General features: G+C 36.6%; 2 protein-coding genes across 14 annotated transcripts in view; one reads left to right on the top strand and one right to left on the bottom strand.

The window, feature by feature from the left end:
• PMS1 (PMS1 homolog 1, mismatch repair system component) overlaps window positions 1–10,093 on the bottom strand; it is a 96,510-nt gene extending 86,417 nt beyond the window's left edge. For 8 of the 10 annotated variants that reach the window (XR_003677141.2, XM_007116569.2, XM_028480044.2 and 5 more), the window contains exons 1-4: window positions 10,004–10,093; window positions 8,903–9,018; window positions 4,535–4,686; window positions 1,667–1,849 (exon numbers count right to left, since the gene is read on the bottom strand). Coding sequence is in view for 9 of the 10 variants with exons in the window: in XM_007116569.2 (XP_007116631.1) it covers window positions 1,667–1,849; window positions 4,535–4,666 (315 nt within the window). In the remaining variant the exon portion in view is untranslated. Of the gene's footprint in view, window positions 1–1,666; window positions 1,850–4,534; window positions 4,687–8,860; window positions 9,019–9,982 lie in introns of all 10 variants that reach the window. The other 2 variants (XM_007116568.2, XM_028480042.1) reach the window with 2 other exon arrangements.
• Window positions 10,094–10,218: 125 nt separating this feature from the next.
• Window positions 10,219–22,102, top strand: ORMDL1 (ORMDL sphingolipid biosynthesis regulator 1). 4 transcript variants are annotated; one of them, XM_055089086.1, is made up of 4 exons: window positions 10,219–10,359; window positions 11,945–12,125; window positions 17,236–17,408; window positions 21,068–21,132. In XM_055089086.1, exons 2-3 carry the CDS (start codon window positions 11,952–11,954, stop codon window positions 17,389–17,391), a joined length of 330 nt encoding a protein of 109 aa, XP_054945061.1. In that variant the 5' UTR covers window positions 10,219–10,359; window positions 11,945–11,951; the 3' UTR covers window positions 17,392–17,408; window positions 21,068–21,132. The 4 variants fall into 4 exon arrangements, with proteins under 4 accessions (XP_054945061.1, XP_007116627.1, XP_007116629.1 ...); XM_007116565.4 differs by having other exon boundaries at window positions 10,232–10,359; window positions 17,236–17,387; window positions 21,068–22,102; XM_007116567.4 differs by lacking the exon at window positions 10,219–10,359 and adding an exon at window positions 14,848–14,896 and having other exon boundaries at window positions 12,044–12,125; window positions 17,236–17,387; window positions 21,068–22,102.
• The last annotated feature ends 646 nt before the right edge of the window (window positions 22,103–22,748 follow it).

Raw genomic sequence — 22,748 nt, 5'->3', positions numbered from 1 at the left:
GCACTCCACAGCACAACAGAACAACAGTGATATGTGTCTCAATAAAAGAGTTTCATAGTCAAGTAAGTGCAGGAAATGTCTGTACTATAAACCACCAACCTCAGAGATTCACAATGCACTTTAGCACAGTAAATGCTCTGAGAAGTGCTTATAGTTAAGATACCTGTTTAATTTTAATACTTTTCCAAGTCAGTGGATCACTAAACCATTTTTTCCTCTTATAAATGTTAACACTGAAAAACACTCTTTGCCATTCCTCAAAAAATTAAACAGAATTATAGTAGTCCCCTTTATCTGCAGGAGACATGTTTCAAGACCCCCAATGGATGCCTGAGACTGCAGATAGTATCAAACCCTATATATACTATGTTTTTTCCTATGTATACATACCTAAGACAAAGTTTAATTTATAAATTAGGCACAGTAAGAGAATACCTGAATTGCTGGCATCACTGCTCTTGTACTTTGGGGCCATTATTAAGTAAAATAAGGGTTTCTTTGAACACAAGCACTATGATACCTTGACAGATCTATAACCCAGATGGCTAGAAAGTGACTAACAGGCTGGTAGTGTATACAACGTGGATATGCAAGACAAAGGGATGATACACGTCCCAGGCAGGACAGAGCAGAATTGCACAAAATTTCATCATGCTACTCAGAATGGTGCACAATGTAAAATTTATGAATTATTTGTGGAATTTTTCCACTTAATATTTTCCAACAGTGGTTGACTGTGGTAACTGAAACCATGGAAAGCAAAACCATGGATAAGGGGAGACTATTGGATCATTTGATCCAGCGATTCCACTTCTGGGTATATACCCAAAAAAATTAAAGCAAGGACTCAAACAGACATCTGTACACCAATATTCATAGTAGCAATATACACAAGAGCCAAACAGTGGAAACAACCCAAATGTCCATTGACAGATGAATGGATACAACAGAGTATCATTCAGCCTTAAGAAGAATGAAATTCTAATACATGTTACAACATGTATGAATCTTAAAAACATTACGCTGAGTGAAATAGGCCAGACACAAAATGACACATAGTGTATGCTTTCAATTATAAGACATACCTAGAACAGTCAAATTCATAGAGACAGAAAGCAGAATACTTACCAGTTACCAGTGGATGGGGGAAAGGAGAATAGAGGTTTATTGTTTAATGGGCATAGTTTCAGTTTGGGATGATGAAAAAGTTCTGGAGATGGATGGTGGTGATGCCTACATAACAATGTCAATGTATTTAATACCACGGAATTGTACACTTAAAAATGACTAAAATAGGGCTTCCCTGGTGGTGCAGTGGTTGAGAATCCGCCTGCTGATGCAGGGGACACGGGTTTGTGCCCCGGTCCGGGAGGATCCCACATGCCACGGAGCAGCTGGGCCCGTGAGCCATGGTCGCTGAGCCTGCGCATCCGGAGCCTGTGCTCCGCAACAGGAGAGGCCACAACAGTGAGAGGTCCGCGTATCACAAAAAAAAAAAAAAAAAAAAAAAGACTAAAATAGTAAATTTTATGTATATTTTACACAATAAAATGTGTATTTTACGCAATAAAAAAAACCTCTTTGCCAAATTCTGGGTGAGTTGTCTCTTAATTCTAATATTGTATTATTATGAAACCACTCAAATAGTCAATACAAATTACCTCACCTCAGCTACACAACAAATTGACCCCAAGGCTTCTCCACGAAAACCGTAAGTTGTCAAATTTTCAAGATCTTCATGACTACTTATTTTTGAGGTATAGTACTTCATTGCCATCACAGGTGCATCATCAGCCTTGATACCCTCACCATTGTCTCGCACCTCAATCTTATCAAATCCATAGTTCTCCTATGAAAGTTAAACAGTACTTTTAGTATATAAGGACATTAAACTATTATCACATTTACAAACAGAATGTAACACAAGTGAAATGGTTTTGTCATTAATCTATCTTTTATGGAAACTTAACATTAAAGAAGTAAGAGTTTAAATTCTTAACTCTACCAATTCCTAGTTATGGTACTATGGGCAAGTCCCTTGTTTTCCTTGGACTCAGATTCAACTGTAAAATAAGGAAATCAGTATGATCTTCAAGGTTCCCTAGAAGTGTTTCAGTATGATAGGCATTTATGTTTAAATTTATGTTTAAACTTGCCCAGAAATATTCTTCTAAGTTATATACACCTTTGTATATATAATCTCTCAAATAAAACAGAATACCATCACCATAAAAAACACCAGCTGGTTGTACCCACCAAGAGTCTAGCAATCATCATTATTCAATCTGATTTTTAATACTTTGTCCCTGAACTACTTATTGCTTTCATAAATAAATAAAAATCTGCTATATTATAACTTTCTAAATTTCTTTCTGCAAATAGTCACCTAACAAACTGAGAAAATATAGCTAACTGGCAATCTCAGAGTTTTTAATTTGAAAATGGAGGGAAAAAAACAAATCATAGCTTAATATTGGTAATTTAATACTAAAAATATGCATACATAACAAATACAAAGACTAAATTCCTAGAGTGATCACACTTTCTATGATACCATATTTTAAATTTGGTAGTAAGCTTCTATCATAAGCTTTACTTCACAAAGTTTATGTGTATGGCCTTAAATGCAGGTTATAAAGGGAAAAAAAAATCTTCCTACAATTATGACGACTCTGCTATTTAAAAATAATACTTTTTAATAACCTAAAATTATATAATACCGTGTCATTACTTTTTAGATAAATTAGAAATAAAAGGCGTTGGGGGGAGACACCAAAGATTTAGTTTCTTATCTCTCCCTCGATCTAAAAATTATCTTTCTGGGAATAGCCTGTCTGCTTCATTTTATAGAAAAATAATTAACTATAGAAATGCAAATCTTTCAGTATAAATAAGAACTCCAAGCAATGCAAATCTTTCAGTATAAATAAGAACTCCAGGCACCTGAGTAAAATAACACAAAGATCTGTTTAAATGTTTAAAATAATATCTACATGTTTAATTTACTAATTACAAAAACATTCCTAGTCAGAACAGTTATTACTGTATGAAACTATAATAAAACAGATCTTATTATGTAAAGCAACAGACTTGTTTATTCTAAAATTCTACAAAGCAGGAACTGGCAAATGTCAAGAGACTTAAATATGCAGCAGGATAAAAATGTGTATTTTAATTTACTTTTTAAAGAGGACTTCTGTTGGCTCTGTAAAACTATTTCTAAAAACTATGCTTTTCTTCCAAGAACTTTGAGAACAAGACATATGTTTGCCTGCCTAAGATTTTTAAGTTAAATTTGTCAGATATAATTATATAATCCTATTTAAGTATTATCAACTGTATTCTAATCAGACTGAACTGACTACATAAAATGTCTAAGAAAAAGAAAATGTCTTTCTTTCGGTTTAATTTAATTTTTTCATGTTTATAAAGCTTTTACTATATTATTTAAAACCAAAGTAGCGGTTTGATACACTATAGAACAGCAGTTCTCAGCATCAACTAGAAACTTGTTAGAAACACAAAGTTGGGGCCCTACCTAGAATCTGAAATTCTGCGGTCCAATAACTGTTTTAACAGACTCCCTAAAATTACTGATGCACCCAAATGTTATGAAAATCACTGGCATAGAGGAAAGATCCTGAATGAGTTTTAGAGTCATAAAGACCTGGATTGCAATCTCAGCTCCAGTACTTACTACTTACATGACTTTGGGAAAGTTCTCAGAACCTCAATTATTTATACAATGAGTATAGCAGTAGCTAATTCATAGAGTTTTTACAAGGAGCAAATGGGTAACATATATATAATATATGCATATGTAAATGAAAAGGGAAGGTCTCTTTCCTAGAAAGATATTCGTATCAGTAGTCTTTCTAATGCCATAATACCAGAAATAATATGAATATCTGATAATTAGGAGATTACAAAAAATGTATTCTTACATTCACTCAAATTTATTTACCATTTATGTACCAGATACTGGACAGGTATAGAGGACACAAAAAAATATAGGCCTTACCTCCATGAGCTAGTAACTTATAACAGGGGAGGTAGACCTGAAGACTAATTGTAATAAATCATAATAAGAGTCATAAGTCATTATTAACTCAAATGATTTAATATGTAGCACTTAAATTTAAAAATGTGAAAACTATGAAGCAACAAGGGACACAGTTCTGAAATAAGATTAGGTAGAAAAAACAAAATGCAAATGAGAATATATAAAACAAGTAAACACAAATAACCAAGGATAAGTATTAGTAGAAAATACGGACAAACTAAATTCATGTTTTATGTGATAGAGTCCTTTAGAATAAGCTTTCCTTTATAATTTCCTTTAATGTTACTGTAACATTGATCTAAATTAAAACTTATTTTTAAGAATTTACTCTTAAACAAGACAAAGGGTTCAATGTCCTAAGAATAATTCACTGTTATATAAAGAAAAGAAAGGTAATAATCGTAAGAAGAAAACATCTGTCCAACCCTTTTTTGCTTTAAAGGTACTTGTTAGCATCTCAGGGACACTCACCAGTTTAACATCTAAGCTTGTGGCACCAGCATCCAAGGAGTTTTCAATAAGCTCTTTTACGACACTGACCACTGAAGTGATTATTTGAGAACTTGAAAGGAGGCGAACTGTTGCTGCCGGCAGCTGTTTCATTCTAGCTTTTAGCAGAGTAGCTAGAAAATAAAATATAAGTTGTAAAAATAAAAATTGTTAAACATTCCTAACAGAACTGATAGCAACAACAGCAATAACAGCAATGCATATTTATTGAGCCTCACTGTATGTCAGGATCTACTGTTAACCACATAGAGTATTAAATCATTTATTTCTTACGAATACCCTTTAAAATAGATGCCATTATCATCTCCATATTATAAGACTAAGGCACAGAGAAATTTGTTGGTAAATCACACTATGTTACTAATTGAAGAATGTTAAGAACAATTGTGCAATAAGTGTAATATATGATGTATCTGGGTAGGAATCACCAGATGGTGCTGTCAACTGTTATGCAGATAATGTCAGTCATGTGCCTTAATGGCAGTTGCACTTGAACATCATCAGTCATCTACACATTTTGATGAATTACAATATCTCTTTCAATTATTGAGCTCTTTTAGAGTTAGGAAATCTAGACTCTAGAATTACTCTTCATCTAAACTAGTCATACCCAGACCTATCCTATCAGATTACTATCCTATGCACTACTGTGTCTAAAACATCTTTCATATCATGTGGCTCCCCAAAGCCAAATTATGATAAAGCTCAAATCCATATGCTGGCATTCAAGGTCCTTTACATGCCGATCCAACTTGTACATCCAAAATCTCTCTGCCAGTAATTGTTTTAGCCATGAAACCCTTTGTCTGAAACCTTTTCAAACAAAGAAACAAAAAAGTTTCATATGGAAATCACATATGTAAAATTTGCAGGGAGTGGGGTTTGCAACTACCTTAATGCCTAACTCAGAAAAGATTTCAGGAAAATAAAAAATACTAGCTTGACAACACACAATTCCTCTAGAGTCATGATTTTATTTTACAATAAAATGGTGGGGGGAAGGGGAGGAGCCCTAGGTACTTCCTTAATTTACCATGACTAGTTACATGCTCACATGATGATCTGACCCTATGGAATCTAGATCCAAACAAAACAACAATGCCAAAGACAAACCAAACCAAATAAAATGGTTTCTGTTTAGGATTCTTTCTCAGGCAACTTAAGACATAAAACAAGAAGTCACATAAAGTTTAAGAAAAAGTAACTGAGCAAGAAATGGAGTATAGCCATTACAATGATTACATAAAATTCTAAGGGATGCATTTCTGGGAAGAAGTCAATATACTGAGTTCTGAATGGTGTTAACTATTCACAAGTCATAACTATATTTTGCTTTGTACGAGGCAAAGCTGATTAGCACAATGGAAAAATATGCCACTAATTATTATTATACACTAATAGCTATACAATGTTGAGGAAATTAAAATTAAACTCTAAAACTCAATCACCTAACCTACAAAATAGAGATAATGATATCATATGGTTGTGGTGAGAAGTAAATAAGATAATGTATACAACTTATTATAGTGCTTGGCATATACATGCTAAAAAATCCCAGGATCTTTGGACTAAATTGAGTTCCTCCAAACTACTACATGAATACCACACCCCCCAACACACTTCTAACCCCTAGCCCCAAAGGAGCTAAGCCAGTGCTTGGTATCAGGTTAGGCTTGGGTTTAAGAAGTCTTCTTCCTTAGTTTGAGAGTCTCAGGGATCTAAGAAAAACACTTATCAAGCAAGCTTTGGGGTATAAACCTAGCCTCACCTTAACCTTCCCTCCTTCTGCAGAGATTAATTAATCTCTTTATTAATCTCATCATCTTTGTCTCATTCTCTATAATCTCTCTTCCAAAATCTTCTATTTCTCCCCAGCAAGTCCCTAATTTCATCCCAATCTTCCCCCTCTTCTAGTTTACTGAGATCAAGGCAGACCACAGCATGAACTCTATCTTCACACACTTTACCTCCTCCACCATACTGTGTCCTTTGGTTTCTTAAAATGTCACCACCTCTACCCATGTTCTTCTTCACTCAGTCTCAGACCAATGTCTCTTTCTTCTAAACTAACACTTTCACCTAGTTTCTTTATCTAGTCCCATCCCTCCTCCAGGCCTCTTGGTCTTGAAAACAAAAACAAAAAATTCTTCCCTCAACCTTATTAACTCTATGATTATCTTCTTTCTTTATGAAGCCAAACTTGAATAAGTAACCTGTATTCACCGTCACCAATTCCCTATCACCAACTCACTTCTAAAACCCTTGCAAAATAGCTTACACAACCACTGTTAGGATTTTGTTTTCTTCAAGTTCACCTGAGCTCTTAAATCATCAAATCCTTTTCTCAGGATTCACATTCCTTGATATCCCTGAAGCATATGACACTGATGATACTGCCTATTCTCAAGGATTATACTATCCATCAATATCTCTTGGATCTCTTCATGTTTTCTTCACTCTCTTCCCAGAAAAATGGGCATTCCCTAATCCCTCTCCCCTCTTCTTATATACCCAAAACCCTATAACCTTAGATGTTATAGAATAACATCTAAATCTACATCCCAGCAGGGATCTCTCTCTTCCCAAGACATGCATTTCTTACAATCATTGTCACTGCTACCTCAATTATAAAATAGAACTTATCTTCTTGTTCCACCCTCCATACCTCCCACTTAACTTTGGTATTTCTCTTAATAACTCAATGTTCTTAGTGACCAAGGTCAAAAACCTCAATCTTCCTTTGCCAGCAATCCCACCCTATTTGCACCTCCACTTTCTCCTAATGCAATACTATCTATCATTCTAGACCCGGTTTCAATCATTTGTAACATGGTCCTTTCTGATCACCCAGCCAGGAATGACCCTTTCCTCCCATTCTGAAAGAACTGGTCTTGCTTAACACACCCCTGTCCTGACCTATACAACCTCTGAATGCACAGAATTATATATTTCTGGATGCAACACAGAGTAATCAGAGTACTTCACTCAAGGTGAGTACTTCATAATTATTAATGAAGTGGCCACGAAAAATAATTTTATCGGCACCTACCTCATGCCAAGGTAAACATTAGGAAAAGTGACCTCCTTCCCAGCAAGTCACCATTGCCTTAACTCCTTCCCTTTATTTATTCTATTTTAACTGGACTCCATATCATCCCCTTCATCACCTGTATCTCCTAACCAGGCTTTTTTCTAGAATCCAGGGCCTTATTTCCAACTACTTTCTAAATATCATCATTTCGATGACAGAAAGGCACCCTAAACTCAACATGTCCCAAAGAGATCAGATCTTTCTCTAATTAACTGTCGTTCTTGCTATATTTATTTGATAATAAAAATAACAGCTAACGTAAGTTACTTAAATATATATATATAATTATTCCAGTTAATCCTCACAACAAGCTTATGTATAGTGTCATTCCTCTATCACAAACAGGATTTAAAAGCTTGATCGCTTGTTCCAAGATCACACAACTATTAAGTGACAGATGCACACCTGCATATTTTGTCATGTTTGACTCCAAAGGCTATGCTCATCCAGTCTCACAAAGCAAAATTAGAAACCTTGAGTCATCCTTGAAATTCTCCTCACTCTCTACATCCTGCCACCCACTCCTGCCTATCTTACTACCTAAATATTTCTCAAACTAGTTCTTTCCTCTATCCCTATAGCTACTGCCTCTGTTCAGCCCTTCAACAATTTTCCCCTGACCTATTGAAATAACCAGCTAATTGACAGCTTGCCTGGAATCTCAACCACCTACAGGATTCTTTCTATAATTTACATTTAATCATGTTGCTATCCTACTTAAAATTTTATAAAGATTTCCAACTACTAACTAGGTTAAATCCAACCTCTTTATCAATTGGACCTCTGTCTTTCTAATCTCATCCCACTCTTCTCCAAATGCACACTAGGCCAGTCATACTATGCAACTTGTCTCTCTTAATGTGGTGGCAGTGACTCCTTCCTTGGCTCATAAGGTTCCCTTTCTCTACTGATGACTTCTCACCATCCTTCTAGATTTAGTTCGAGTATCACCTACTCGAGGAAGCCTTTCTTATCAGCTCCAACCCCTGCCCCAACAGATTAGGCAGTGCTTCCTCTGTACTCCCAGAGCACCTTTTCCTTATTTCTAACCCCAAACCCATCACAGATTATTCTAAGTATTTTATTTCTGTCCCTTCCTCCTGGCTGAGAGTTCTTTGAGGATATATTAATCTCATATCCCTAGCACAACCTCTGTAACATAACAAGCATTCCACCGTATGTGTACCAAATGGCACCTTTTGAAAAGTGGAAGGGTTGATATCAGGCTTACGACTCACAGCAAAGAATGTCTAAGAATGCCAGGAATCAGTCTTCTATATTTGCTGAGAGGTAAATCAAACACTCTTGAAAGAGTGCTGATGATCAGGAAATTCAGTTAAGGCTAACAGTGCACCTAAAAAAGAAGTAAAGATCAGAGAACTCATAGATAAACTTTAAGAAGAACACAATTAAATAATTATTTTTTTTAAAAAAAGTAATAAATCTAACCTAATTGGTTTCATAAGGCCATTAGAAATGCAATATATGTACACATATATATGCGTATATACAGTCAACATTCTCGTACACCAATTTTGAAAAGCCATTGTAAGTTATTTCAACAATATAAATTTTAAAAACTCTGTGTACTGCCAAGCTTATGAAATTCAATTTCAAAGATGATTCCAAATAATCTAGTTTTTTCCTCCCCGTTCTTGAATGAGATCAATTAGTGGGGGAATTCCCTGGAAGTCCAATGGTTAGGACTCCAAGCTTTTTCTGCCGAGGACGCGGGTTCAATCTCTGGTCAGGGAACTAAGGTCCCCACAAGCCGCCCTGCAATCCGCGGGAGCGGCCAAAAAACGAAGAAAAAGATCAATTCTTGGTAACCACATTTCCTCAGCATATAACAAAAGTACCTGTCTTCAGCGTGTAGACCGACCCAGAATAACACCAGTAAAAATCATGGTTAACCGAAAAGTTTGCTTCCGCCACTTGCATGATGCCACAAACTACAATATCATAAAACACCTCACTCACTCACACTCTAGACAGGCTGAGTTACGGCCGTCAGGGGTTAAAGTTTCTTCCTGGCAAACAGCAACTTTAAGGTCTGCACCCAGAAGGATCTGAGGAACGGGCTGCAACAAAGGCCTAAACACCATTTAGTCAGGAAAGTCCAAATCAGACATTAAGCAGCCCACACCTGCCAGGAGACCCCTCTCCAGGTGTGCGCGCCCGCGAGCCGGGCTTCGTCCGCTTCCCGCCCCGCGAGGGGATGGGGGGAGGGGCGCCCACGGCGGCCGCCAGCGCTCCCGCCCCGACCGGGACAAGTGGAGGGGAGGAGGCTCTCGAGCTTACGATATAAGAATGATTACCCGTTAGCCACACGACACTACCTTCTTGCTCACGCGAGTTGGACAACAACAATCCACTAGCGGACCGGCCGGCCTCCCGCCAGGAGCCCAGGTCCGGCCTGACTGATCCCCGACTCACCCACAACGCACGCGGGGCGGGGCGGGCACCGAGCGCACCGCCCTTAGTCCCGCCCTGCCCGGCGAACGTGGGATTGGCGCCGCCCTCAGCCAATGCCCTGGCAGCGCGTTCCGCCCTGAAAACTTCCGCAAGCTGCGCCGCGCCGCGCCGCGTTGGGACTGGCCACTCGCGTTCCGCCTGAGGAGGCGCTGCCGTCGGCACTGCAGCCGCCGCGGAGCTGATAACTGCTTCGAGCTAGCTGCCGGGAGTGGGGCGGCGGGTGAGTGGGCACGAACGGCCGCCGGGACTGTGCTGCTGCCCGTGCAGTGGGGAGCTGCTGGCGGGCCCGGGTCTGCTTGAGGGGAAAGAGTGGACTTCGGCTCCGTCCGCGGCGCCCTGTCAGGCCGTGCGGGCCAAGTGGCCCCCAGGGCTTGCCCCCCAAACCCCCGTCGTCGCGTCCTGGGCCTGACGGGATGTGCAGCTCCGAGAAGAAAGGGGCGGGGCGGGGGGGCGCTGTGGCCGTAGCAGCGGCGGCTTTTGCTGAGCTTCCACTAGCTGGGAGCTCCGGCCGCCGGGGAAGGCTGCCGGTGACGGTAGCGGCGCGGGGGGAGGGGGGCGTCGCTGTGGGTCGCCCGGCACCGCGAGGGCAGAAGCCGATAGGCTCTTCGCTCTGTGAAGTCATTGTTTGCCAGTCCTGAAGTGGCGTGGCAGACTCCCTGGAAGGGTTTTCTGGCCTGGGGTAGAGTCAGTGTTTGCCTTCCAGCTCAGATGTAAATTTTAAGCCTACTTTCGAGCTTTTTTTTTTCCTATCCTTTCGAAAATGGGAAAGGCACCTTGAGTGGAGGCACGTTCTAAGTATAACTTATAGCGTATAAAAAGAATGTAACATGGATGGTGGATGTTTGGATTGGAGGAACTTTTTACACATTTAAATTTGAGGTTTTTGCTTTGTTTCAGTGCAACCAACTTTCATCACCGTAAGCCTATAGATTTTTGGAGGGAGAAGGGCCATTGTACTCCGGAACACTTGTTGGACGGGGTTCGGAGAAATTCCTCTCTCAGTGCCAACTCTAATAGAAAGCGTTTATACATTTTTAAATCAGAGCTGTTCGAAATATAATGTAGCTCTGCTCCCCCCACCCCCAATCTCAGAAAGAAAGGAAGAAAGAAGGGAGGAAGGGGAAGAAGGAAGGAAAAATGAGAGAAAACCAAAGTTTTTGGTTAGGTGACTAGAGTTAAAATACGCAGAAGACTCCTTGTTTAAACCTAATTGTATCACTAGGTTGAGAAACAAACCTTATCCCTTGACCATGTAAAATTTCCACCTCATTATGTACCTCGCAGCTTCAGTACTCATAAAGGAGTGATTTGAATTCTGACCACTTTTTATGGACACAACACTACATTAAATGTAAGAATCTGGCTACTCAGACTGGTTAGGTCAGCTTTGCTTTTTTATATATTAGTTTATTCTGTTGGTAAATTTACCTCCTGAGTTTTCACTTTACACTCATAAGAAAATGTAGGTTTTCTCTTTCAGTTTGAGTTTTCCTGCCCATTACTTCATTTAATAAAACCAACATGCTTGAAGACAAGCTTTAGGAAAGGCATTTTAACTGTTTATTTTTTCAACAAGAAGCATAAAAATAAGTCTTGCTTGTCTTACTGGGGAGTTGGATGTTAAGAATTATTTACTGCCCTCGTCAGCATCTGCAAGTAGCATATTTTGGAGGGTCTGTTTGTTCTATTTCAGAATGATGAGGGAAAAAAATAATCCCAGTAACACTTATTTTGGCATGTCAGAATTAGGAGTACTTAGATTTCCAGTTATATCAGTGTTGATTCATCCCATTGCTTTCCTACAGTGCAAACATGAATGTTGGAGTTGCCCACAGTGAGGTGAATCCAAATACCCGTGTAATGAACAGCCGGGGTATGTGGCTGACATATGCTTTGGGAGTTGGCTTGCTTCATATCGTTTTACTCAGTATTCCCTTCTTCAGTGTTCCTGTTGCTTGGACCTTAACAAATGTTATACATAATCTGGTAAGAATTTCACCTTATACTGAACACTTAAGGTTTAATGGTTTTACAGAGACTGGGCAAGGCAGGAATGGGAAGTTATTGTTTGATGGGTACTGTTTTGCAAGACGAAAAGAGTTGTGGAGATGGATGGTGGTGATGGTTGCGTGACATCGTGAATGCACCGAGTACCATTGAACTGTATGCTTAAGAGTGGCTAAGATGGTCCATGTTATGTTACGTGTATTTAAACACAGTTTTTTAAAAAGCTTAAAGTTTTATGTTACAAAGAAGAAAAACACGACTCAGTTTTTTTAAACAGTTTGATTGAGATATAATATAAAATTCACCCATTTAAAGTATACAGTTCAGTGATTTTTAGTATATATGACAATTTTGAAGAATTCTTATCTGGAATAAGATTATATTTTTCACTTTATATTTAAACATTGGACCCTTTTTGTAAGTAAGACAATTTTTTTCTCCTGTTGGTTTTATAAAATCTGAAAAATAGTAGGGCATTTTAGCAAAAATTACAAGACACTGTAATTCAGGCCACTATAATATATTGATTAACCAAAATGTATAGAGGAAGTAATTATGTTTTTTGGTTAACTGGAGTCTAATGAATATCTTTGGTTTAAATCCTTTCTAAATTTTATATATATATATACCTTTCTATTTCAGTATAGAAATTTTGAGTTTAATCGTATCTTATATGATTCAGAAACTTATGGTGCCTTAGTTCTTCCTGTTGACTATTGCTCTTTCGTATTATATGATAGCTCTACAAAGTACCAGAGGTTAGATTGACTCTACTGACCATATTATGCAGCTCTGGAAATTGCCTGTTTAAAAACAAAACAAAACGTGATAGTGACTTTTCTTGTCTTTAACAGCCTATTAAAGTAGAATGAGGGCTTCCCTGGTGGCGCAGTGGTTGCGCGTCTGCCTGCCAATGCAGCGGAACCGGGTTCGCGCCCCGGTCTGGGAGGATTCCACATGCCGCGGAGCGGCTGGGCCCGTGAGCCATGGCCGCTGAGCGTGCGCATCCGGAGCCTGTGCTCCGCAACGGGAGAGGCCACAACAGAGAGAGGCCCGCATACCACAAAAAAAATAAAAAGAAAAGAAAAGAAAAATAAAGTAGAATGAAAGGGGAGAGATCTGGTTAATTGAGACTTTTAATTGAATCCAGATTAACTATATATTTGTTTAAAGATCTACCCAAAATGAAGAGCTTAGAACTTTAAGACAGAAAAATGTAGGAGAAATAGGTTTTTAAAAAATTGATATTATTTATATTTTCTGGAAAGCATTTGATGTTGACTGGAGGATGACAAAGATGATGTGGTAGAGATCAGTGAATGTCCCTTTAGTCCATTTTATGTGATAGACTTTGGAAGGAAGTGTTGAAAAACACTTTTTAAATAGTGACGTCTCTGAAATATTTGACACTAATCATATCCCTTTTATTGGAATTCGTTTCCTTTGGCTTCCATGGGATTGCTTTTTCCTAGATATATTTCTGATCTTTCCTTTACTATTTCCTCGTGCACACTTTTCTCATTTCCTCTCTTAAATATTACCGTTCTCAAGGTTCTTTTCTTCATCTCTTCTTATGATATATATTCTATCTAGGTTACTTCATCTATCTGTATTTTCAGTTTCTACCTGTTAAATGATGATGACCGTATTAATATTGCCAGATCACCTTGCACCTTAAACCAAACAAGTATAAATTGAATCCATTCCTGATATATCCCTTACCACCCACCACAATCTGTTCCTGGATTTTGTTCCTAATCTAATCTAAAGGTACCACTATCTGCCCAGTAAGCCAAGCCACATAGCTGCATGTCAGAGGTAAAGTGATTAATATAATGTATTATCCAAACTGAGACTGTTTTGAGAGTAAAAGAGAGCTCTAGTAATAACTACTCCAAGAGAGTAAGTGAAAATCAGGACCACCCATGGCAAACTAGTATATATAGTCACCCTAGACTTAGGGTAACTCTTTTTCCTTTATATTCCACATCCATTTAGTCAAAGCCTGTCTATTCTACTGCTTTACTGTCTTCAACTTGATCCTTATGGGCATTGCTATAATTTCATGCCCTTTTTTCCCCTCAGGTAGATTACACCAGTAGATCAAGTGGTCTCTTTGGCGCTTCTCTACTCTACTTTCCTTCATTCCAATTTGGCAGGGTGATATTTTTGAAATTCATGTTTGTTCAGGTCACACTCTTAAGTCCTTCAGTGATTCCTTGTAACATTCATAGTAAAATGCCAAGTTCTTTGTGTGGCATACAAGACCAGGTGATAATACTACAGAGGCATGAAAGAGACGCAATCTTAACATCTTTCCAAACACAAGCTGTGCTCTACAATAATGAAAATCATCTTCTCTCACCTTTTTGCTTTGGCTTAGGCTCTTCTTCCACTATTTTAATACCTCTTCCTCCTTCCTACTCTTCCTGGCTAATTCCCGTTTCTCCAGGAAAACTACTCAAGTGTCACCTCTTCCAGGAAGCTACAGAAGTCCCATGCTGCATTCTTTTTTCATGTATTTATCATCCTTTTATAATTAGCAGTTTATCTTTTTTGTTGTTTTTTAATTTCTTTATCTCTAAAGACCTATTTAAATGTTTGCTGAATAAATTAGTCTGTTCTCACATAATTTTCCCTTCTCCAGTGGCACATGTATTAAATGTACTTTAGAAGTCATCTCCTCCCTTCATGTTTTCAGTTGGTTGACTGAGACTGAGGCACAGTATATGGCCATGGACAAAGGACAGGTAATGAGAACAAGTAGGGAAGCAAACTTCTGACTTCTTAGTCCTCCACTAAAAACCTGACTAACCAGCCATAGATGTGGCAATTACATGATGCCAAATGTAAATTTCTTTTGAAGTTAGCCTACATTAAACCAATTAAAAATGTGAAATACATACTGCATGCTTTTAAACATGGGAAAATAGACCAAATATGGGAAAAAAGAAAAAACATGGTCTCTGTCTTTCTGAACCATATAGTAGAAACCTACAGCAATTGTTTTTACTCAGTGCTACAGTTCACTCTTAGAAGTTTTAATACTTCACAAAATTCTTATCTTAGCTTTTAAAATGAAAGAGAATTCTCTTCATTTTGAGTCAGTAAATATTTGTTAAGGGCTAACCATGAGCTATATACTTTTTTCCCTAATTCTTTTAATGTGGGTATAAATCATCCATCACTAAAATTTTATAAAAAAACTATTAAAAATAATGGAGTAGAAGATAAATGGTTAGATAAGTATTCTTACTCATTAAAAAGAATACATAAAATAAACTACTTGAATATTATATTCTGAACACTGGTGAATGTATGTGGTTTGAAGTAAATAACTAGAGGACTGTTCTTTCTCTTTGATAATTCTAACACATGTATGGTCTAGAGTAGAGATTCTTAACTTTTTTGGGTCACATTCTCCTGAGAATTTGAAAGCATACAATTTGTTTCATAGTCTCTTTTAAAACCCATGTGAAAATGGTTTCTTGTGCTTACAGAATAAACATTCCTTGGCTTAATGTCATCTTGGCTTAATATCTAACACTTGCTTTGTATGAGCCCTTGTTCCTGAGGTAGTCAGGCTAATGGGAAAACAAACATTATGTAAACAACTTTAATACACTATGTTGTGCTATAGTAAAAGTATTTTCAATAAAATTCTATATATGTACATAGGCAAGAGGTTAATTATTGCTAATGAGAAGGGCTTCACTAAGGAGTTATCATTTGAGCTGAACCTTCAAGACTGAGGAAGGTGACAAGGAACCATCAAGGCTTTAGCCTCAGCAACAAGGAACCTTTCCCTCCTCTGCATTTCCTGAGTACTTTGATTGTACCTTTGATAGTAATTTCTGCCCTACATCGTAGTTGTTTATGCATATATTTTTTCCTTACCATCTCTTAGAAGATTGAACTTTTTCAAGGCATTGGACATGTCTTGTTCAATTTCATATATGCATATAGGTCCTGTGTCCTGTACATATTAGCCACTTATTAAATGTTTGTAGAGTTATATCCAGTTGAACATGAATCCATTCCTCTGTTGCTTAAGTGTTACTGTAGGTAAACAACTTTTAAATTGCCTAATGGAATAACTATAGGAAGCAGATAGACTAAGCTTTGAAAAGAAGGGCTCTCTTAACCTAGTAGAATAATGTAAAATTTCAAATCACTAATATTTATATTTTTTTCCATATATTTATTAAAAGTTGAAGTAAAAAAAATGACATCACATCATGACTTTAGTAAGTTAAGCTGTTTCATGACCATATATAGGCTTTATTCTGTTACCAGTGCCTCAGACAGTGATCCTGCAATGAAGCATTAACTATCAATCTAAATGGGCATCTCAAGTAAACCACATCTGGTATACATTGGTTTTTTTCCCCTAATTAACCACAAAATTAGATGCTTAAACATATCACTGAACAGAATGGCTTTTAGTAATTTTTTTACTTTGATTTTTAAAAACTAACTTTAAAAGACACTATTGAGGTACAGTGGTGATTTTAAAAGTAAATTGTGTTGAACATTATACCTGCTACATCAAACCATCTTTGTTGCTTTGGAAAAGAACTATTGAGACAAAAACAGTCCTAATATTAAATATTTTCAAAACAATTTTCCCCAATACAGAGATTTTATTATTATTTTCCAACTTGTATGTTTTTATCATTTTATAAGTATCATCAGATTTACTAATATGACACTCTAAACTTTCCTACACATTGGAGAAAAGGTAATTCTATCTCCCAACAGGAAATGTGTTAGAAAATCTAAATGTAATGATGCAAAGCTACCCTGATGGTACTTTTCGTTTATTTTCAATTTAATAGGAGATGAAAACAGGTTACTTTTGGTTGACTTAGAGTGGTTTTCAGCAAATAATATTTGCATGTGTAAGCCCCTGGAAGTTTTGTTTTACTGTGAAGAAACTGGCCACAGTCTTTCACAATATGAAATCTTAAAACTTGAGCTGTCAAGTTAATCATGCTCTCTGTCACAGTCTGCAACTGTCTTAATGCTAACTGGCAAATACTAATTTTGTACTTGATATTGATTATATACCCCCTTGCTTGTTTTCCAGGGGATGTATGTATTTTTGCATGCAGTTAAAGGAACACCATTTGAAACTCCTGACCAGGGTAAAGCAAGGCTCCTAACTCATTGGGAACAACTGGACTATGGAGTACAGTTTACATCTTCACGGAAGTTTTTCACAATTTCTCCAATAATTCTGTAAGTGGTGGAAATTTTCAGGTATGAGGAGGATTGGATGAGGGGAAGCCATCCTTTTATTAGATTAAATTTGAAATAGAAACAATATTTTGTTGAAAACTTATATCAGTAAATTGCTACTTCATAGAGAGTATAAAATACAGGCAGAATTTTTAACAAGCTGGTAATAAACCAGTTTTCACTTCAGTCAAATATATAGGGAGACAACCTTACATGTTTATCAGTATGACAAGACATTCTAGAATACAAGTTAAATATATTCTAGTTCATGTCTTTAAGCTGCTTGCAAGAATACTAAACACATAGTCTTGTTCTGTATTCTACTATCAGATTAATCTCCCTAAACAAGGATTTGGATGATTTCAGATGAATTTCATTGACCACCTGCCACATTTGGATGTTCAAACTCCTTGGGAGAGACAGTATGGTTTAGAGAAAAGAGAGGTTAGGCTTTCATTGTAGGACAGACCCGGGTTGAATCCTGTACCTATCACTCAGCCTGCTTGGTTTGCTCATAAATAAAATTCTAGCCAATGGTACCTAACTCAATCTGATGCTGTAAGAAATAAATGAGATAATACCTATCTGTAAAGCATCTAACCTTACATGTGGTATGTAATTTCCTCCTATTACCTGATATTCAGGGTCCTCCACAAAATGGTTCCTACCTCATTTTTCCTTTATGTGACTATTTTACCCTCACCCAACTCCTACTTGGTCACACTCTTCTAAGCAGCATTTCTTAAATACTTCATGTATAGTCTTATTTCTATGCCTTTGTTCAAGTCATTTCTCCCACCTGAAATGCCTTCTCCTTTCTTAATTTATCTGTCTTATTTTTCTTTCAAGATTTAAATTGTGACCTTACCTTTGAGGTCTTTTCCTTAGCAACCAGCCTTCAGTGATAACGCTCTGCTTTGAAATCCATAGTAGTTGTTATATATCCCTTATTTATTGCCACTTTGTTTTATTTCTCTATTATTATGTTTATTTCTACAAAGAATTTATAAGTACATAGATTGCTTTGAATTCCACACTCAGTTGCTTTCATATAATGGATGTTTCACATATATCCTAATCAAACACTTGATACCACAAAGGAGATATATATATATAGATATATATCTCTATATATATATATATAGACATAGATATAGATATAGATTTATATATCCATTATAGAATCAGTGCAGTCTGCAGCAGCTGGAAAGACTTCTTGGAGGCATTAGAATTCCTTAAACTAGGACTTAGGGTAGGTTTTAGACAGGTGTTTAAGTTAGGGAAGACATTTTCAAATGAAAAGAATAAAGTAATCATAAAGTGGTAAATTTCTTTTTCCTTATATTTATAGCACTTGGGAGGAAATTTTTTAAGTTTTTAATTGTTTTAGTCCACATAAAATTTTTGTCAAAAGAAAAATTATTTGTATGGCCTAACAAAGATTAATGCAATAACAAGAATAATGGTTATTCAAACAGCCCTAAATTTGTATTTTAGCTTTACTATTCTCTAGCTATGTGACTTTTGGCCATATTCTTGAAAGTCTCAGTTTCCTCATCTATAAAATGTTGAGGATTGCATTATAATACAGTTAACCCTTGAACAATGGGGGGGTTATAGGCACCTGCCCTCTGTGCAGTTAAAAATCCAAGTATAACTTACATAGTCAGCCTTCTGTATCCCCATTTCCACATCCTCGGATTCACCTAACTGCGGATCGTGTAGTAACTGTGGATCATGCAGTACTGTGGTATTTACTATTGAAAAATACCCATCTGTAAGTGGACCTGTGCAGTTCAAACCCTCATTGTTCAAGGGTCAACTGCACATGTAAAAATCCTGACATATGCTGAATTTTCAATAGGAGCTATCACAAAAAAGGTGATATCACTTAAAAGGCTATCACTTAAAAGCCTAACTAAGATGTACCTGTGTACAACACCCATATTTCTTAAAGTGTACTTTTGACCAACAGGTATGATTTTAAATATTCTATGATTAAATTCCTTATACAACTGAGGAAACAGCATTAAAGCCATCTGTGTAGCATTGATATTTTTCAGAGTGCATTTACATTTCCTTATTTGATCATTTGTCAGGTAGGTAGGATGAGTAATATTATCCCAGATTTTTAGATAAAGAAACAGATTCAAATGCATCATCTTCATCCAGCTCTTGTAGCTAGTTGGAATTAAGAGCCCAGGTTAAACCCTAAACTTCTAGCTTCTAATACAGGTCTCTTTCTAGTATACCCTTTGGCAGATAAATGCTACCACACTGATTCCTACCTGGGTTTTGCATCCCCTTGGAGGGTTGTGTAGGTTTTTGTAAGAGTCAAGTAATTTTCATATGATCCACACACACAATCAGTTTTTATTAAAAGACATAAAGGAGACATATGCTATGAGGAGAAGAAGCCATTCCAAGAAGATTTATTATTTCTAACATCAGATTACAGATTAAACCTGTAATGATGATGGGAAATTAAATGAGCTTACTGAATGTAAATGGTATCCTATTTTGTTCAGTTAAGGAAGTATGAAAACAGTCTTCAAGTATATGAAAGCAGGAAGACAGGATTTAAAGTAAGGATTGAGGAATACTGTTTATTCTCAAGAATGAATTTTCTGACTATAGTTTGTGAAATAGGTGGAAGAGTATAGAATTTCTCAATTTAGATGGTTCTGAAAATGTGTACAGTTCTCTGATGTTTTTAGTTGTACTTGGAAAATAGATGTTCTTTTCTAACCATATTACACAAGATATTTATCACTCCTTTAGAGGAAACACTATTAAAATACTTTTCTGTATACTCTAAAAGTACTAATTAGACAAACACCCTTGTGCATAGTAACTTCTTAGTTATCATCAAGTAAGGTATGATGTTTTAGGATACTCTTTTAGTGGCCTCATGATGTGTCTTCATTTTGATGTACTCTTGGGTCAAACTAGGCATTCTTACTCGATGATGTGTGGTCTTAAAGGTGGCTTAGGCTCCTTAAAACAAATCCTCGGATATTGGATGTCTTTGAATATATGTACGTATGTACATATGTTCGGTTATAGCAAAATAGCTGGAATTTTACAATAGTGTCTCTCAGGTTTCCCGTTATACTGGTTATATACCTGTTCAACTTCAGTATGGAAATGAGAACATCAAAAGGGCAATCAAGTATTTGTTTTCTTTCAAAGATGCTAAACTCTACTAATGCACTAACACCCGTTTTTCACAACTTTACAGCAGTAGTTTTTAACCTTTTGGTGGGTCACAAAACCGTTTGAGAATATGATGGATGCTTTGAATCTGGACTTTCTCTTCAGATATATACACATAGATACAAAACTACACCTGAAGTTTCAGGAAGCACATGAACACTAGCTTGAAAGCCTTCTGCTTTAAAGACAGTAGTAACTGTCTTGCATTAAATACATTTAACACGATTGCAGAAAAGCAAAATGTGCATATATGCCTCCATTAAACAAATGTTTAAATCCCAAATAAAATTAATTTAGGCCCCCAAACTAAAACTTTTTGCTCTTGTTTTAGTGCTCAAAAAAATGGTTCTGCTTTTAGGTATTTATGTTTCAGTGGCCTTTTTCCTACCTTTAAATATTTAAAAAATTCTAAGTAATTTCACTTTTAGATGTTATATATATATTCTTAACTTTTACTTCTACAGATATTTTCTGGCAAGTTTCTATACGAAGTATGATCCAACTCACTTCATCTTGAACACAGCTTCTCTCCTGAGTGTGCTGATTCCCAAAATGCCACAGCTACATGGTGTTCGGATCTTTGGAATTAATAAGTATTGAAATGTGTTTTGAAACAACAAAAATTTTTACAGCTACTGAGTTTTCTGTACGGAAGGAATGGTTACTAAACTGCACTGTTTCTGTGATAATGTGAAATGAGAGGTAGCTACATTAGAGAACCAATTGCTGGTTCTTTATATGCTGTGTTAAAGTGCAGATTCTTACGAGAAGATGCCTTTGTTTAATGCATCTGGTATCCTTCTGAAGAGAGGCTTTAGAGGCAGGCTGGGCAGGCCCAGCTTATAAGTTAAATGGCTATAAAGTAAGGGTGTAGTAGATAAATCCAAGGAAATAAGAGATTTATAAGAAACTAAGTCCAGCTTAGCTTATAATGAATGGGCATTATGTTAGGAGAAGAAAATGTTTAATCATTCAGTCATGGTCAGGTTAAGCAGAGTTACATGTAAACCAGAATCATTTCTTTACAACTTTATTATAGATTGTTTTTATTACCATGCATATCCCTTTTATGTTATATAAGAGGATATATATCCTCTTGTTTTATACAAACCAATTCCTACCTTATGAATGTACTTTTTTGGTTTTGCAGGCTCAACATTGTGTTGATAGATGAGTTCATTTTTACATTTATTAAGTTACTGAGTTCATGAAGGTCCACCTTCACGGCTGATTGATGATAGAAGATAGTTAGGCACCTTAGAAGCAGCCTCTGAGTCGGCCTTCTAATTTGGGAACAAAGTTGGTTTTGCTGCCTTTCCAGATACAAGGCTGCTAAACCAATTAAGAAAATAACTTATTTCTCGTAATTAAAGTATATGGTAACTTAAAGGTCTGCTTATTTGGTTGAGCAATCTAATTGTTGAAGTCTGCCATTCTTTAGCGATGGAAATTTAAAATGGACAACTACATAGCCAACCTGTGATCTGGCAGAAACTGCTTCTCTAGATTTATATATCCATTATAGAATCAGTGCAGTCTGCAGCAGCTGGAAAGACTTCTTGGAGGCATTAGAATTCCTTAAACTAGGACTTAGGGTAGGTTTTAGACAGGTGTTTAAGTTAGGGAAGACATTTTCAAATGAAAAGAATAAAGTAATCATAAAGTGGTAAATTTCTTTTTCCTTATATTTATAGCACTTGGGAGGAAATTTTTTAAGTTTTTAATTGTTTTAGTCCACATAAAATTTTTGTCAAAAGAAAAATTATTTGTATGGCCTAACAAAGATTAATGCAATAACAAGAATAATGGTTATTCAAACAGCCCTAAATTTGTATTTTAGCTTTACTATTCTCTAGCTATGTGACTTTTGGCCATATTCTTGAAAGTCTCAGTTTCCTCATCTATAAAATGTTGAGGATTGCATTATAATACAGTTAACCCTTGAACAATGGGGGGGTTATAGGCACCTGCCCTCTGTGCAGTTAAAAATCCAAGTATAACTTACATAGTCAGCCTTCTGTATCCCCATTTCCACATCCTCGGATTCACCTAACTGCGGATCGTGTAGTAACTGTGGATCATGCAGTACTGTGGTATTTACTATTGAAAAATACCCATCTGTAAGTGGACCTGTGCAGTTCAAAC

Source organism: Physeter macrocephalus, chromosome 2 (assembly GCF_002837175.3).
Source record: "Physeter macrocephalus isolate SW-GA chromosome 2, ASM283717v5, whole genome shotgun sequence".
Lineage (NCBI taxonomy): Eukaryota > Metazoa > Chordata > Mammalia > Artiodactyla > Physeteridae > Physeter > Physeter macrocephalus.
Note: the sequence above shows the minus strand (reverse complement) of the source record. Positions and strands in the feature narration are given on the sequence as shown.

Coding starts and splice junctions, on each gene's coding strand:
- ORMDL1 (XM_007116565.4), top strand. CDS start 11,952: ATGAATGTTGGAGTTGCCCACAGTGAGGTGAATCCAAATACCCGTGTA. Junction 12,126..17,235: donor CAAATGTTATACATAATCTG/GTAAGAATTTCA, acceptor CTTGTTTTCCAG/GGGATGTATGTATTTTTGCA. Junction 17,388..21,067: donor ACAATTTCTCCAATAATTCT/GTAAGTGGTGGA, acceptor TTACTTCTACAG/ATATTTTCTGGCAAGTTTCT.